The sequence below is a fragment of the Oncorhynchus masou genome, unplaced genomic scaffold, assembly GCF_036934945.1.
Source record: "Oncorhynchus masou masou isolate Uvic2021 unplaced genomic scaffold, UVic_Omas_1.1 unplaced_scaffold_664, whole genome shotgun sequence".
In the NCBI taxonomy this organism is placed as follows: Eukaryota; Metazoa; Chordata; class Actinopteri; order Salmoniformes; family Salmonidae; genus Oncorhynchus; species Oncorhynchus masou.
In genome coordinates this window covers 161,433-173,058 of record NW_027013085.1, presented here as the reverse complement: position 1 = coordinate 173,058, position 11,626 = coordinate 161,433, and the positions used below count along the sequence as shown (strand labels likewise).

The window sequence follows — 11,626 nt, the reverse complement described above, 5'->3', positions numbered from 1 at the left end:
GCACTACTTTTGATAGGGGCTCTGGTCAAAAGCAGCACACTATAGAGGGAATAGAGCGCCATTTGGGACTCTTGGTGAAGGTCAGTGAGGATCAGGGGTCACAGGTCAGCTTACCATGAGCAGCATCCTGTCGAAGAGACCACGCGAGGAGGGGGAGGTCAGATGTAGGCTGGCCACGTCGGCTCCACTCCGCTCTGCCCCCACCGTCACCAGCCTGGGGTCACCTCCGAACGCCTCCATGTTCTCCTGGACCCACTTCAGAGCGGCGACCTGGTCCTGGAAGCCGGCGTTACCTGGCAGGGCTGTGGAGCCTAGAGGCATTCAGTTCACACTGCTGTTATCAAGACACTTATATAACGCAATGTGTTCTTTGGGTTGTGACTTGTGTTATCGTCTACATCATTTCCAAAAATATACAAACAACATGTTTTTATTCCATTTGGGTTCCAAAAGCCACTGCAGCACATGAATACTGTAATTACCCACTAAGAATGGACCAAGAAACTATTGGATAGATTTCAAATATCATTTTACCAAAGCCTGGTAAGAATGTGAATACACTCAGCAACAGCAAACAGAAAGCGTGGAATATTCCAAAGTGTTGCTTTAGAAAAGCTCCCTCTAGAAGACAATAGGTAGAGAGATATCTGGGACCAGGGGTTTAGTAGGTGTGGCAGGGCTTTATAGAAGAGCTGTGTGGGAGGGACCAGGGGTTTAGTAGGTGTGGCAGGGCTTTATAGAAGGGCTGTCTGGGAGGGACCAGGGGTTTAGTAGGTGTGGCAGGGCTTTATAGAAGAGCTGTCTGGGAGGGACCAGGGGTTTAGTAGGTGTGGCAGGGCTTTATAGAAGAGCTGTCTGGGAGGGACCAGGGGTTTAGTAGGTGTGGCAGGGCTTTATAGAAGAGCTGTCTGGGAGGGACCAGGGGTTTAGTAGGTGTGGCAGGGCTTTATAGAAGAGCTGTCTGGGAAGGACCAGGGGTTTAGTAGGTGTGGCAGGGCTTTATAGAAGAGCTGTCTGGGAGGGACCAGGGGTTTAGTAGGTGTGGCAGGGCTTTATAGAAGAGCTGTCTGGGAGGGGCCAGTGGTTTAGTAGGTGTGGCTGTGTTGCAGGGCTTTATAGAAGGGCTGTCTGGGAGGGAACAGTGGTTTAGAGGTGTGGCAGGGCTTTATAGAAGAGCTGCCTGGGAGGGACCAGGGGTTTAGTAGGTGTGGCAGGGCTTTATAGAAGAGCTGTCTGGGAGGGACCAGGGGTTTAGTAGGTGTGGCAGGGCTTTATAGAAGAGCTGTCTGGGAGGGACCAGGGGTTTAGAGGTGTGGCAGGGCTTTATAGAAGAGTTGTGTGGGAGGGGACAGTGGTTTCGTAGGTGTGGCTGTGTTGCAGGGCTTTATAGAAGGGCTGTCTGGGAGGGAACAGTGGTTTAGAGGTGTGGCTGTGTTGCAGGGTCTTCTAGAGTTGCTGGCTGAGGGCTCCTATCACCAAGACTACACATCACTCTAAAACAGAACGTGCAGTCTAGGATAATAAAGTTGAAACTTGAACACACACACACAGTCCTTCCACATGTCTGTGAGTGTGCCAGCTGTGTGCTTTGGCTGGCTAGCTGACTGTGGAGAGAGTCACTCCTCCCTCTCAGTGCCACATCAGCACAGAACACACCATCAGCACAGAACACACCATCAGCACAGAACACACCATCAGCACAGAACACACCATCAGCAGAGATGAATTTCTCCCACCCCTCATCTCTCCCCAACCCCCCCCCCCCCTCTCATCTCTCCCTCATCTCTCCCATCTCTTCCTCCCCCTCATCTCCCCCCCCACATTACTCCCCCCCCCCCATCACTCCCTCCGGGCCCTCTCAGCCCCCCACGGCAGCAGAATACCAACAGTAAACATGTCATCCTCTCCCCTTCACTTTCATCGTGACCTGATTCTAACTTCATGTCCACTATCTTCCCTCTACATTTACATTCACTTATTATGCCATTTCAGCAGCGCTCTCAGACCCAGTTGTGAGTTCAGATTTAGAAGGCAGCACTTGTTTGTGTCTTTTGTTACTTTTGAAAGCATATAACCTATAAGATAATTGAATGCTGCTTCTGACGTGTGTTAAGAGGAGCACCTGTGCTGAGGAATCCGAACGCTGCAACCCTGGTGTTGACGGTAACCACGACGATGTTGCCGACGGCAGCCAGGTAGGAGCCGTCCAGTAGAGATGCTGTGTCATCGCTGGCTGCTCCAGACGGGTTATGGAAGAACACCAGGACCGCTGCACTCCCTCTCTATCAGAGGAAAAGACAAGAACAGGAATGACACGGCAGACCAACTGTCAATCTGAAGGACCGGTAGTGGAGTGGTGTTTGAGGTGTCGAGGGGTTAATAAAGGAGAGGTCAACAGGACTTCTAGTGAAACAAAGATCTCTATCGGTACAATGTGACTTACGATGCCGCTGGGGACGAAGATGTTGAGATACAGACAGTCCTCACTGCTGGCTGATGACTCCACAGCTCCAGGCTGCAGACAACTGGGTCTACCATGGGAAACATCCATAACAACAGGGTTAGAGGACACATTAACACACTGCATGTGGTACAACTGGGTCTACCATGGGAAACATCCATAACAACAGGGTTAGAGGACACATTAACACACTGCATGTGGTACAACTGGGTCTACCATGGGAAACATCCATAACAACAGGGTTAGAGGACACATTAACACACTGCATGTGGTACAACTGGGTCTACCATGGGAAACATCCATAACAACAGGGTTAGAGGACACATTAACACACTGCATGTGGTACAACTGGGTCTACCATGGGAAACATCCATAACAACAAGCTGGCCTTCTAGGCGGGCGGGCGTGCAGACACTCAGACAGACACACACTCAGACAGACATTCTTCGAGATTGAATGGGATCTTAAGCCCCATTCAAATTCATAACAAATCATAGAAGTTGAGGCATTCTGGAGTTGCCTCTTCACTGTTGACGTTGAGACTGGTGTTCTGTGGGTACTATTTAATGAAGCTGCCAGTTGAGGACTTGCGAGGCATCTGTTTCTCAACTAGACACTAATGTACTTGTCCTCTTGTTCAGTTTTGCACCGGGGCCTCCCACTCCTCTTTCTATTCTGGTTAGAGCCAGTTTGAACTGTTCTGTGAAGGGAGTAGCACACAGCGTTATGCGAGATCTTCAGTTTTTGCAATTTCTCGCATGGAATCGCCTTCATTTCTCAGAACAAGAATAGACTGATGCGTTTCAGAAGAAAGATCTTTGTGCCTGGCCATTTCGAGCCTGCAATCGAACCCACAAATGCTGATACTCCAGATGCTCAGCTCATCTAAAGAAGGCCAGTTTTATTGCTTGTTTAATCAGAACAACAGTTTCCAGCTGTGCCAACATGATTGCAAAAGGGTTTTCTAATGATCAATTAGCCTTTTAAAATGATAGACTTGGATTAGCTAACACAATGTGCCATTGGAACACAGGAGTGATGGTTGCTGATAATGGGCCTCTGTAAGCCTATGTAGATATTCCATACAAATTCTGCAGTTTCCAGCTACAGTAGACATTTACAACATTAACTATTTCTGATAAATGTTATGTTATTTCAATTGCTTTTCTTTCAAAAACAAGGACATTTCTAAGTGGCCCCAAACTTTTTAACGGTAGTGTATATATATAAAAAAATCCAGGATGTAACATTTCATAGTGGTTAGCGTGTCGGACCAGTAACCGAAAAGTTGCTAGATCGAATCCCCGAGCTGACAAGGTAAAAATCTGTCGTTCTGCCCCTGAACAAGGCAGTTAACCCACTGTTCCTAGGCAGTAATTGTGAATAAGAATTTGTTCTTGCCTACTTAAATAAAGGTTCAATATTATGATTTTTATTTTTATGAAATAACATTTTCAGGGACCCGTTTTGGCTTGTGAACACCCCTTTCCAAACTACTGGATGAAATTACACAAAACGTTTATAACACATCTTTAAAAAAAATCTTCCTCCACAGAGTCGTGGTTTACCTGGTAATCGTGGCATTCCATGTCCCACTCCAATCAGCAGGCTGTGGGGGGACGAAACGGAGGGCTCTGATAGGAGGACGAGCGTACGGAACTCCCAAGAACTGTCTGACTGTCTTCCTGTCTGACCCGAGCAGCGTTGTCACGGCCTCTCCCTGGAGCGTTCCGTGAGCCGGGATAAACACTGACGTCAACGCCGCCTTGGGTTCTGGATGCCACAGAATACATAACCATCAGTCAGAGGGAAGCCTGGACTGACACGGACAACTATGGGCCCTGGGCAAAAGTAATGCACCATATAGGGAACAGGGTGTCATTTGGGACAGATATACTGTCTGGACTGGAATCAACCAGCTGTAAAACTCCAGCACCTCTCAGATGAGAAATCACGCTTTCTAATAATAATGACCATTACAGGAAGTACGCTGACACAACCTAACCCACCAATAAACATCTCTGTTTCTTCAAACACTAGTCACATTAGCAGCAGTAAAGTGAGCCAGGGTCAGGGATGTATAGTGAGCCAGGGACAGGGATGTACAGTGAGCCAGGGACAGGGATGTATAGTGAGCCAGGGTCAGGGATGTATAGTGAGCCAGGGTCAGGGATGTATAGTGACCCAGGGTCAGGGATGTATAGTGAGCCAGGGATGTATAGTGAGCCAGGGACAGGGATGTATAGTGACCCAGGGACAGGGATGTATAGTGACCCAGGGTCAGGGATGTATAGTGACCCAGGGTCAGGGATGTATAGTGACCCAGGGTCAGGGATGTATAGTGACCCAGGGATGTATAGTGAGGCAGGGTCAGGGATGTATAGTGGGTCAGGGATGTATAGTGAGCCAGGGATGTATAGTGAGCCAGGGTCAGGGATGTATAGTGACCCAGGGTCAGGGATGTATAGTGACCCAGGGTCAGGGATGTATAGTGACCCAGGGATGTATAGTGAGCCAGGGATGTATAGTGAGCCAGGGTCAGGGATGTATAGTGACCCAGGGTCAGGGATGTATAGTGAGCCAGGGTCAGGGATGTATAGTGACCCAGGGTCAGGGATGTATAGTGAGCCAGGGTCAGGGATGTATAGTGACCCAGGGTCAGGGATGTATAGTGACCCAGGGTCAGGGATGTATAGTGACCCAGGGATGTATAGTGAGCCAGGGATGTATAGTGACCCAGGGTCAGGGATGTATAGTGACCCAGGGTCAGGGATGTATAGTGACCCAGGGATGTATAGTGAGCCAGGGATGTATAGTGAGCCAGGGTCAGGGATGTATAGTGAGCCAGGGTCAGGGATGTATAGTGACCCAGGGATGTATAGTGACCCAGGGATGTATAGTGAGCCAGGGTCAGGGATGTATAGTGACCCAGGGATGTACAGTGAGCCAGGGTCAGGGATGTATAGTGAGCCAGGGTCAGGGATGTATAGTGAGCCAGGGTCAGGGATGTATAGTGAGCCAGGGTCAGGGATGTATAGTGACCCAGGGTCAGGGATGTATAGTGAGCCAGGGTCAGGGATGTATAGTGACCCAGGGTCAGGGATGTATAGTGAGCCAGTGTCAGGGATGTATAGTGACCCAGGGATGTACAGTGAGCCAGGGACAGGGATGTATAGTGAGCCAGGGTCAGGGATGTATAGTGACCCAGGGTCAGGGATGTATAGTGACCCAGGGTCAGGGATGTATAGTGAGGCAGGGATGTATAGTGACCCAGGGTCAGGGATGTATAGTGAGCCAGGGTCAGGGATGTATAGTGACCCAGGGATGTATAGTGAGCCAGGGTCAGGGATGTATAGTGACCCAGGGTCAGGGATGTATAGTGAGCCAGGGTCAGGGATGTATAGTGACTCAGGGTCAGGGATGTATAGTGAGCCAGTGTCAGGGATGTATAGTGACCCAGGGATGTACAGTGAGCCAGGGACAGGGATGTATAGTGAGCCAGGGTCAGGGATGTATAGTGACCCAGGGTCAGGGATGTATAGTGACCCAGGGTCAGGGATGTATAGTGACCCAGGGTCAGGGATGTATAGTGACCCAGGGATGTATAGTGACCCAGGGTCAGGGATGTACAGTGGGCCAGGGCCAGGGATGTATAGTGAGGCAGGGTCAGGGATGTACAGTGGGCCAGGGTCAGGGATGTATAGTGACCCAGGGTCAGGGATGTACAGTGGGCCAGGGTCAGGGATGTATAGTGACCCAGGGATGTATAGTGAGGCAGGGTCATGGATGTTGCCCACCTTTGTGGAGGTAGACCTGGAGAGCTGACTCTCTGATGACCAGCCGACAGTCCTGACCTCCGGGGGTGGTAGAGGCGGGGCCACAGGCCAGGGTGTCTGGGTAGAGGACACAGCGGACAGCCGAGTCGGTCCGCCCCACTGACACCACAACACAGGACTCAGCCTCCTCACAGGCTGAGGGGAGACACACACACACAGTTTAACGGACAGAAAAGGAGGAGAGTAGAGAGAGGTAAATACAAGGATTGGGGCACAGACAGGAGAGACCGAGGAGGGGCACAGACAAGAGAGACTGAGGAGGGGTACAGATGAGGGGCACAGACAGGAGAGACCGAGGGGCACAGACAGGAGAGACCGAGGAGGGTCACAGATGTGGGGCACAGATAGGAGATACCGAGGAGGGGCACAGATGAGGGGCACAGATAGGAGAGGCCGAGGAGGGGCACAGATGAGGGGCACAGATAGGAGAGACCGAGGAGGGGCACAGATGAGGGGCACAGACAGGAGAGACCGAGGAGGGGTACAGATGAGGGGCACAGACAGGAGAGACCGAGGAGGGGCACAGACAGGGGATAACGAGGAGGGGCACAGATGAGGGGCACAGACAGGAGAGACCGAGGAGGGTCACAGATGAGGGGCACAGACAGGAGAGACCGAGGAGGGGCACAGACAGGAGAGACCGAGGAGGGGCACAGATGAGGGGCACAGACAGGAGAGACCGAGGAGGGGCACAAACAGGAGAGACCGAGGAGGGGCACAGATGAGGGGCACAGACAGGAGAGACCAAGGAGGGGCACAGATGAGGGGCACAGACAGGAGAGACCGAGGAGGGGCTTAAACCCCTCTTGCCAGGGGACATATGTGGTCCTGAGTCGGGGGACGTTGACCATTAGACTAGACTCTGGCACACGATGAAGATGTTTCTCACCAGACAGACACCAGTCTCTGGTCCTGTCCAGGTCCTCAGCGATGTCTTTACTGATGTGAATAATGTCAAACGTGGAGACGGACGGATCCACCAGAGTAGAGGACACATCCAGGAGTTTCCACTCACTCAAACTCACTGGCAGAGAGACACACGTCTTTATCAGCAGGGGATGCATCTAACACATTGTCTGCGTCTAACACACTGTCTGCGTCTAACACATTGTCTGCGTCTAACACATTGTCTGCGTCTAACACATTGTCTGCGTCTAACACATTGTCTGCGTCTAACACATTGTCTGCGTCTAACACATTGTCTGCGTCTAACACATTGTCTGCGTCTAACACACTGTCTGCGTCTAACACACTGTCTGCGTCTAACACACTGTCTGCGTCTAACACACTGTCTGCGTCTAACACACTGTCTGCGTCTAACACACTGTCTGCGTCTAACACACTGTCTGCGTCTAACACACTGTCTGCGTCTAACACACTGTCTGCGTCTAACACACTGTCTGCGTCTAACACACTGTCTGCGTCTAACACATTGTCTGCGTCTAACACATTGTCTGCGTCTAACACATTGTCTGCGTCTAACACATTGTCTGCGTCTAACACATTGTCTGCGTCTAACACATTGTCTGCGTCTAACACACTGTCTGCGTCTAACACACTGTCTGCTTCTAACACACTGTCTGCATCTAACACACTGTCTGCCTCTAACACACTGTCTGCGTCTAACACATTGTCTGCGTCTAACACATTGTCTGCGTCTAACACACTGTCTGCGTCTAACACACTGTCTGCGTCTAACACACTGTCTGCGTCTAACACACTGTCTGCGTCTAACACATTGTCTGCGTCTAACACACTGTCTGCGTCTAACACATTGTCTGCGTCTAACACATTGTCTGCGTCTAACACACTGTCTGCGTCTAACACATTGTCTGCGTCTAACACATTGTCTGCGTCTAACACATTGTCTGCGTCTAACACATTGTCTGCGTCTAACACACTGTCTGCGTCTAACACATCGTCTGCGTCTAACACATCGTCTGCGTCTAACACATTGTCTGCGTCTAACACATTGTCTGCGTCTAACACATTGTCTGCGTCTAACACATTGTCTGCGTCTAACACATTGTCTGCGTCTAACACATCGTCTGCATCTAACACACTGTCTGCGTCTAACACATTGTCTGCATCTAACACATTGTCTGCATCTAACACATTGTCTGCGTCTAACATATTGTCTGCATCTAACACATTGTCTGCGTCTAACACATTGTCTGCGTCTAACACATTGTCTGCGTCTAACACATTGTCTGCGTCTAACACATTGTCTGCGTCTAACACACTGTCTGCGTCTAACACATCGTCTGCGTCTAACACATCGTCTGCGTCTAACACATTGTCTGCGTCTAACACATTGTCTGCGTCTAACACATTGTCTGCGTCTAACACATTGTCTGCGTCTAACACATTGTCTGCGTCTAACACATCGTCTGCATCTAACACACTGTCTGCGTCTAACACATTGTCTGCATCTAACACATTGTCTGCATCTAACACATTGTCTGCGTCTAACATATTGTCTGCATCTAACACATTGTCTGCATCTAACACATCGTCTGCGTCTAACACATCGTCTGCGTCTAACACATTGTCTGCGTCTAACACACTGTCTGCGTCTAACACATTGTCTGCATCTAACACATTGTCTGCATCTAACACATTGTCCCATAGGGCTCTGTTCAGAAGCAGTGTCCTGCACAAGCTAAAATGCTCCATATTTGGGATGCGGTCAATGAAATGTATTTTAATGTCAAAAGGACAGATCTCTCTTAAGCATCCAATTCCAACACTATCCACTGTGCTAGATAGTAATGAGAGCAGCTGAAAGCCTGTACTCTCCTCTGTCTCATGGACAGGTTTCTAGTTACTGGAGGCATTGGAGACAGTATCTCCTCTGTCTAACGGACAGGTTTCTAGTTACTGGAGGCGTTGGAGACAGTATCTCCTCTGTCTAAAGGACAGGTTTCTAGCTACTGGAGGTGTTGGAGACAGTATCTCCTCTATCTAACGGACAGGTTTCTAGCTACTGGAGGTGTTGGAGACAGTATCTCCTCTGTCTAACGGACAGGTTTCTAGCTACTGGAGGTGTTGGAGACAGTATCTCCTCTGTCTCAAGGACAGGTTTCTAGCTACTGCAGGCGTTGGAGACAGTATCTCCTCTGTCTAATGGACAGGTTTCTAGCTACTGCAGGCGTTGGAGACAGTATCTCCTCTGTCTAATGGACAGGTTTCTAGTTACTGGAGGCGTTGGAGACAGTATCTCCTCTGTCTAACGGACAGGTTTCTAGCTACTGCAGGCGTTGGAGACAGTATCTCCTCTGTCTAATGGACAGGTTTCTAGCTACTGGAGGCGTTGGAGACAGTATCTCCTCTGTCTCATGGGCAGGTTTCTAGCTACTGGAGGCGTTGGAGACAGTATCTCCTCTGTCTAATGGACAGGTTTCTAGCTACTGGAGGGTATGGAGGAAGTGAGTCTAATTAAAGGCTAAGTGGGAAACACTGTGGCTTGTAAACATTTCAGCACGTCAGCACAATGAAAGCTCGCAAAATGACCATGTTAGTGTGTCTCTTTGATGTGAGGGGAGGGAGGGGGGGGGGTCCCTTTGAATACACACAAATGTGAAATGGGTTGTCGCCCAAACAGCACCCCATTCCCCATAATGCACTCTCTCTTAACAGAGCCCTATGGGCCCCAGTCAAAAGTGAAGCACTATATAAGGAATAGGCTCCCGAGTGGCGCAGCGGTCTAAGGCACTGCATCTCAGTGCTAGAGGCGTCACTACAGACCCTGGTTGGATTCCAGGCTGTATCACAACCGTCCGTGATCGGGAGTCCCATAGGGCAGCGTACAATTGGCCCAGCGTTGTCTGGGTTAGGGGAGGGTTTGGCCGGGGGGGGGAGTAGCCCCGTCATTGTAAATAATAACTTGTTCTTAACTGACGTGCCTTGGGGCGGCAGGGTAGCCTAGTGGTTAGAGCGTTGGACTAGTAACCGGAAGATTGTGAGTTCAAACTACCGAGCTGACAAGGTACAAATCTGTCGTTCTGCCCCTGAACAGGCAGTTAACCTGCTGTTCCTAGGCCCTCATTGAAAATAAGAATTTGTTCTTAACTGACTTGCCTAGTTAAATAAAGGTAAAATAAAAAAATTAAAAATAAAAAAAAGTTAAATAAATAAAACACATAGAGAAGGAACTGGGGGGCCTCATCCGGAGACAGAACGGATGACGTGTTTCTATTCAACCATTTACAGGAGGATGACAGCAGACACAGTCAGTCTGTTTATTGTAGCTGACGTTTCAAACTCACAGTGTGATGTATTGTACAACTCCTGAGGTGAAATATGAACTGCACTCTCACCATTCTCTGAAGGAACACGTAGTTGGAAACTGGGGCACAAGCGTGGTGATGTAGTCCACTGGTTCACTGTGGAGAACAATGGAAACGTCTGAGTCATTACGTAATAAACTCCTTAACCATCAGAAAACTACTTGGTTAAATAAATGTGTCTGCTGGATCACGTGGCTCGGTAACACCAACTGGAGAAAAGATTAATTACGGCTGTGCCCCGAATAGCACCCTAGTGCACGACATAGATAGGGAGCCACTTGAAACGGAAACAAATGTGTGAGCTGTGGGACTCTTAAGAATAGAAAAATTACCAGCGAGTCTGAGAATTTCTCCCCCCAAAAAAAGTAAGAACAATTTGTAGTCTCTGCAATCCTTACCAGGTGGCAAAATATAACCCACAAAATGAGATGACCAGCTGAGGCATAATAACACACGTTTCTGTTTAAATCAGTGTGCAGCGTCTCATTGGTTGTGTCCCAAATAGCACACTATTCCTCCAATGGGCTCTGGTCAAATGTAGTGCACCACATAAAGAGAAGGTGCCATTTGGGACACACAGACTGTAACCAGGGCAACGGCGCTGTCACTATTCTCCAGAAGAGAAAGTAACATCAAGACATCAAACTTAAATAGGTAGGAGACAACTCAAGATGTTGGCCAGATGTTCGAACAAGATGTGTGTCATGCCTCCTCGCTGAGTAAGCTACCCTAGTTTCAAACGGCACCCTATTCCCTATGGGCTCCTGGTCAAAAATAGATAGGGAATAGGGTGCCATTTGGGAGTCACCCTGTACCTACTTATCCTCGGACGTTTACACACACCTGGTTTCTCGTACCAGCCAAGCGGATACACTCCGGATTCTACTTTGGAGGGGGTGCAGTCCTGGACTCTCCAGGTTGTCCGTTCTCCTTCACCACACGTCTGGATACCAAAGCTGTTCAGAGTCAGGCAGAGAACGTCTGATCCTGGATGGAGACAGCACACACACACACACACACACACACACACACACACACAC

General features: G+C 49.4%; 1 protein-coding gene across 1 annotated transcript in view; it reads right to left on the bottom strand.

Annotated features, from left to right (window-relative positions):
• Positions 1 to 11,626, bottom strand: part of LOC135536785 (thyroglobulin-like) — a 103,192-nt gene that overhangs the window by 24,261 nt on the left and 67,305 nt on the right. The window contains exons 37-44 of the mRNA XM_064963016.1: positions 11,430 to 11,573; positions 10,617 to 10,682; positions 7,187 to 7,321; positions 6,259 to 6,432; positions 4,030 to 4,234; positions 2,440 to 2,531; positions 2,123 to 2,278; positions 115 to 311 (exon numbers count right to left, since the gene is read on the bottom strand). Of these exons, the coding sequence (XP_064819088.1) occupies positions 115 to 311; positions 2,123 to 2,278; positions 2,440 to 2,531; positions 4,030 to 4,234; positions 6,259 to 6,432; positions 7,187 to 7,321; positions 10,617 to 10,682; positions 11,430 to 11,573 (1,169 nt within the window). The remainder of the gene's footprint in view (positions 1 to 114; positions 312 to 2,122; positions 2,279 to 2,439; positions 2,532 to 4,029; positions 4,235 to 6,258; positions 6,433 to 7,186; positions 7,322 to 10,616; positions 10,683 to 11,429; positions 11,574 to 11,626) is intronic.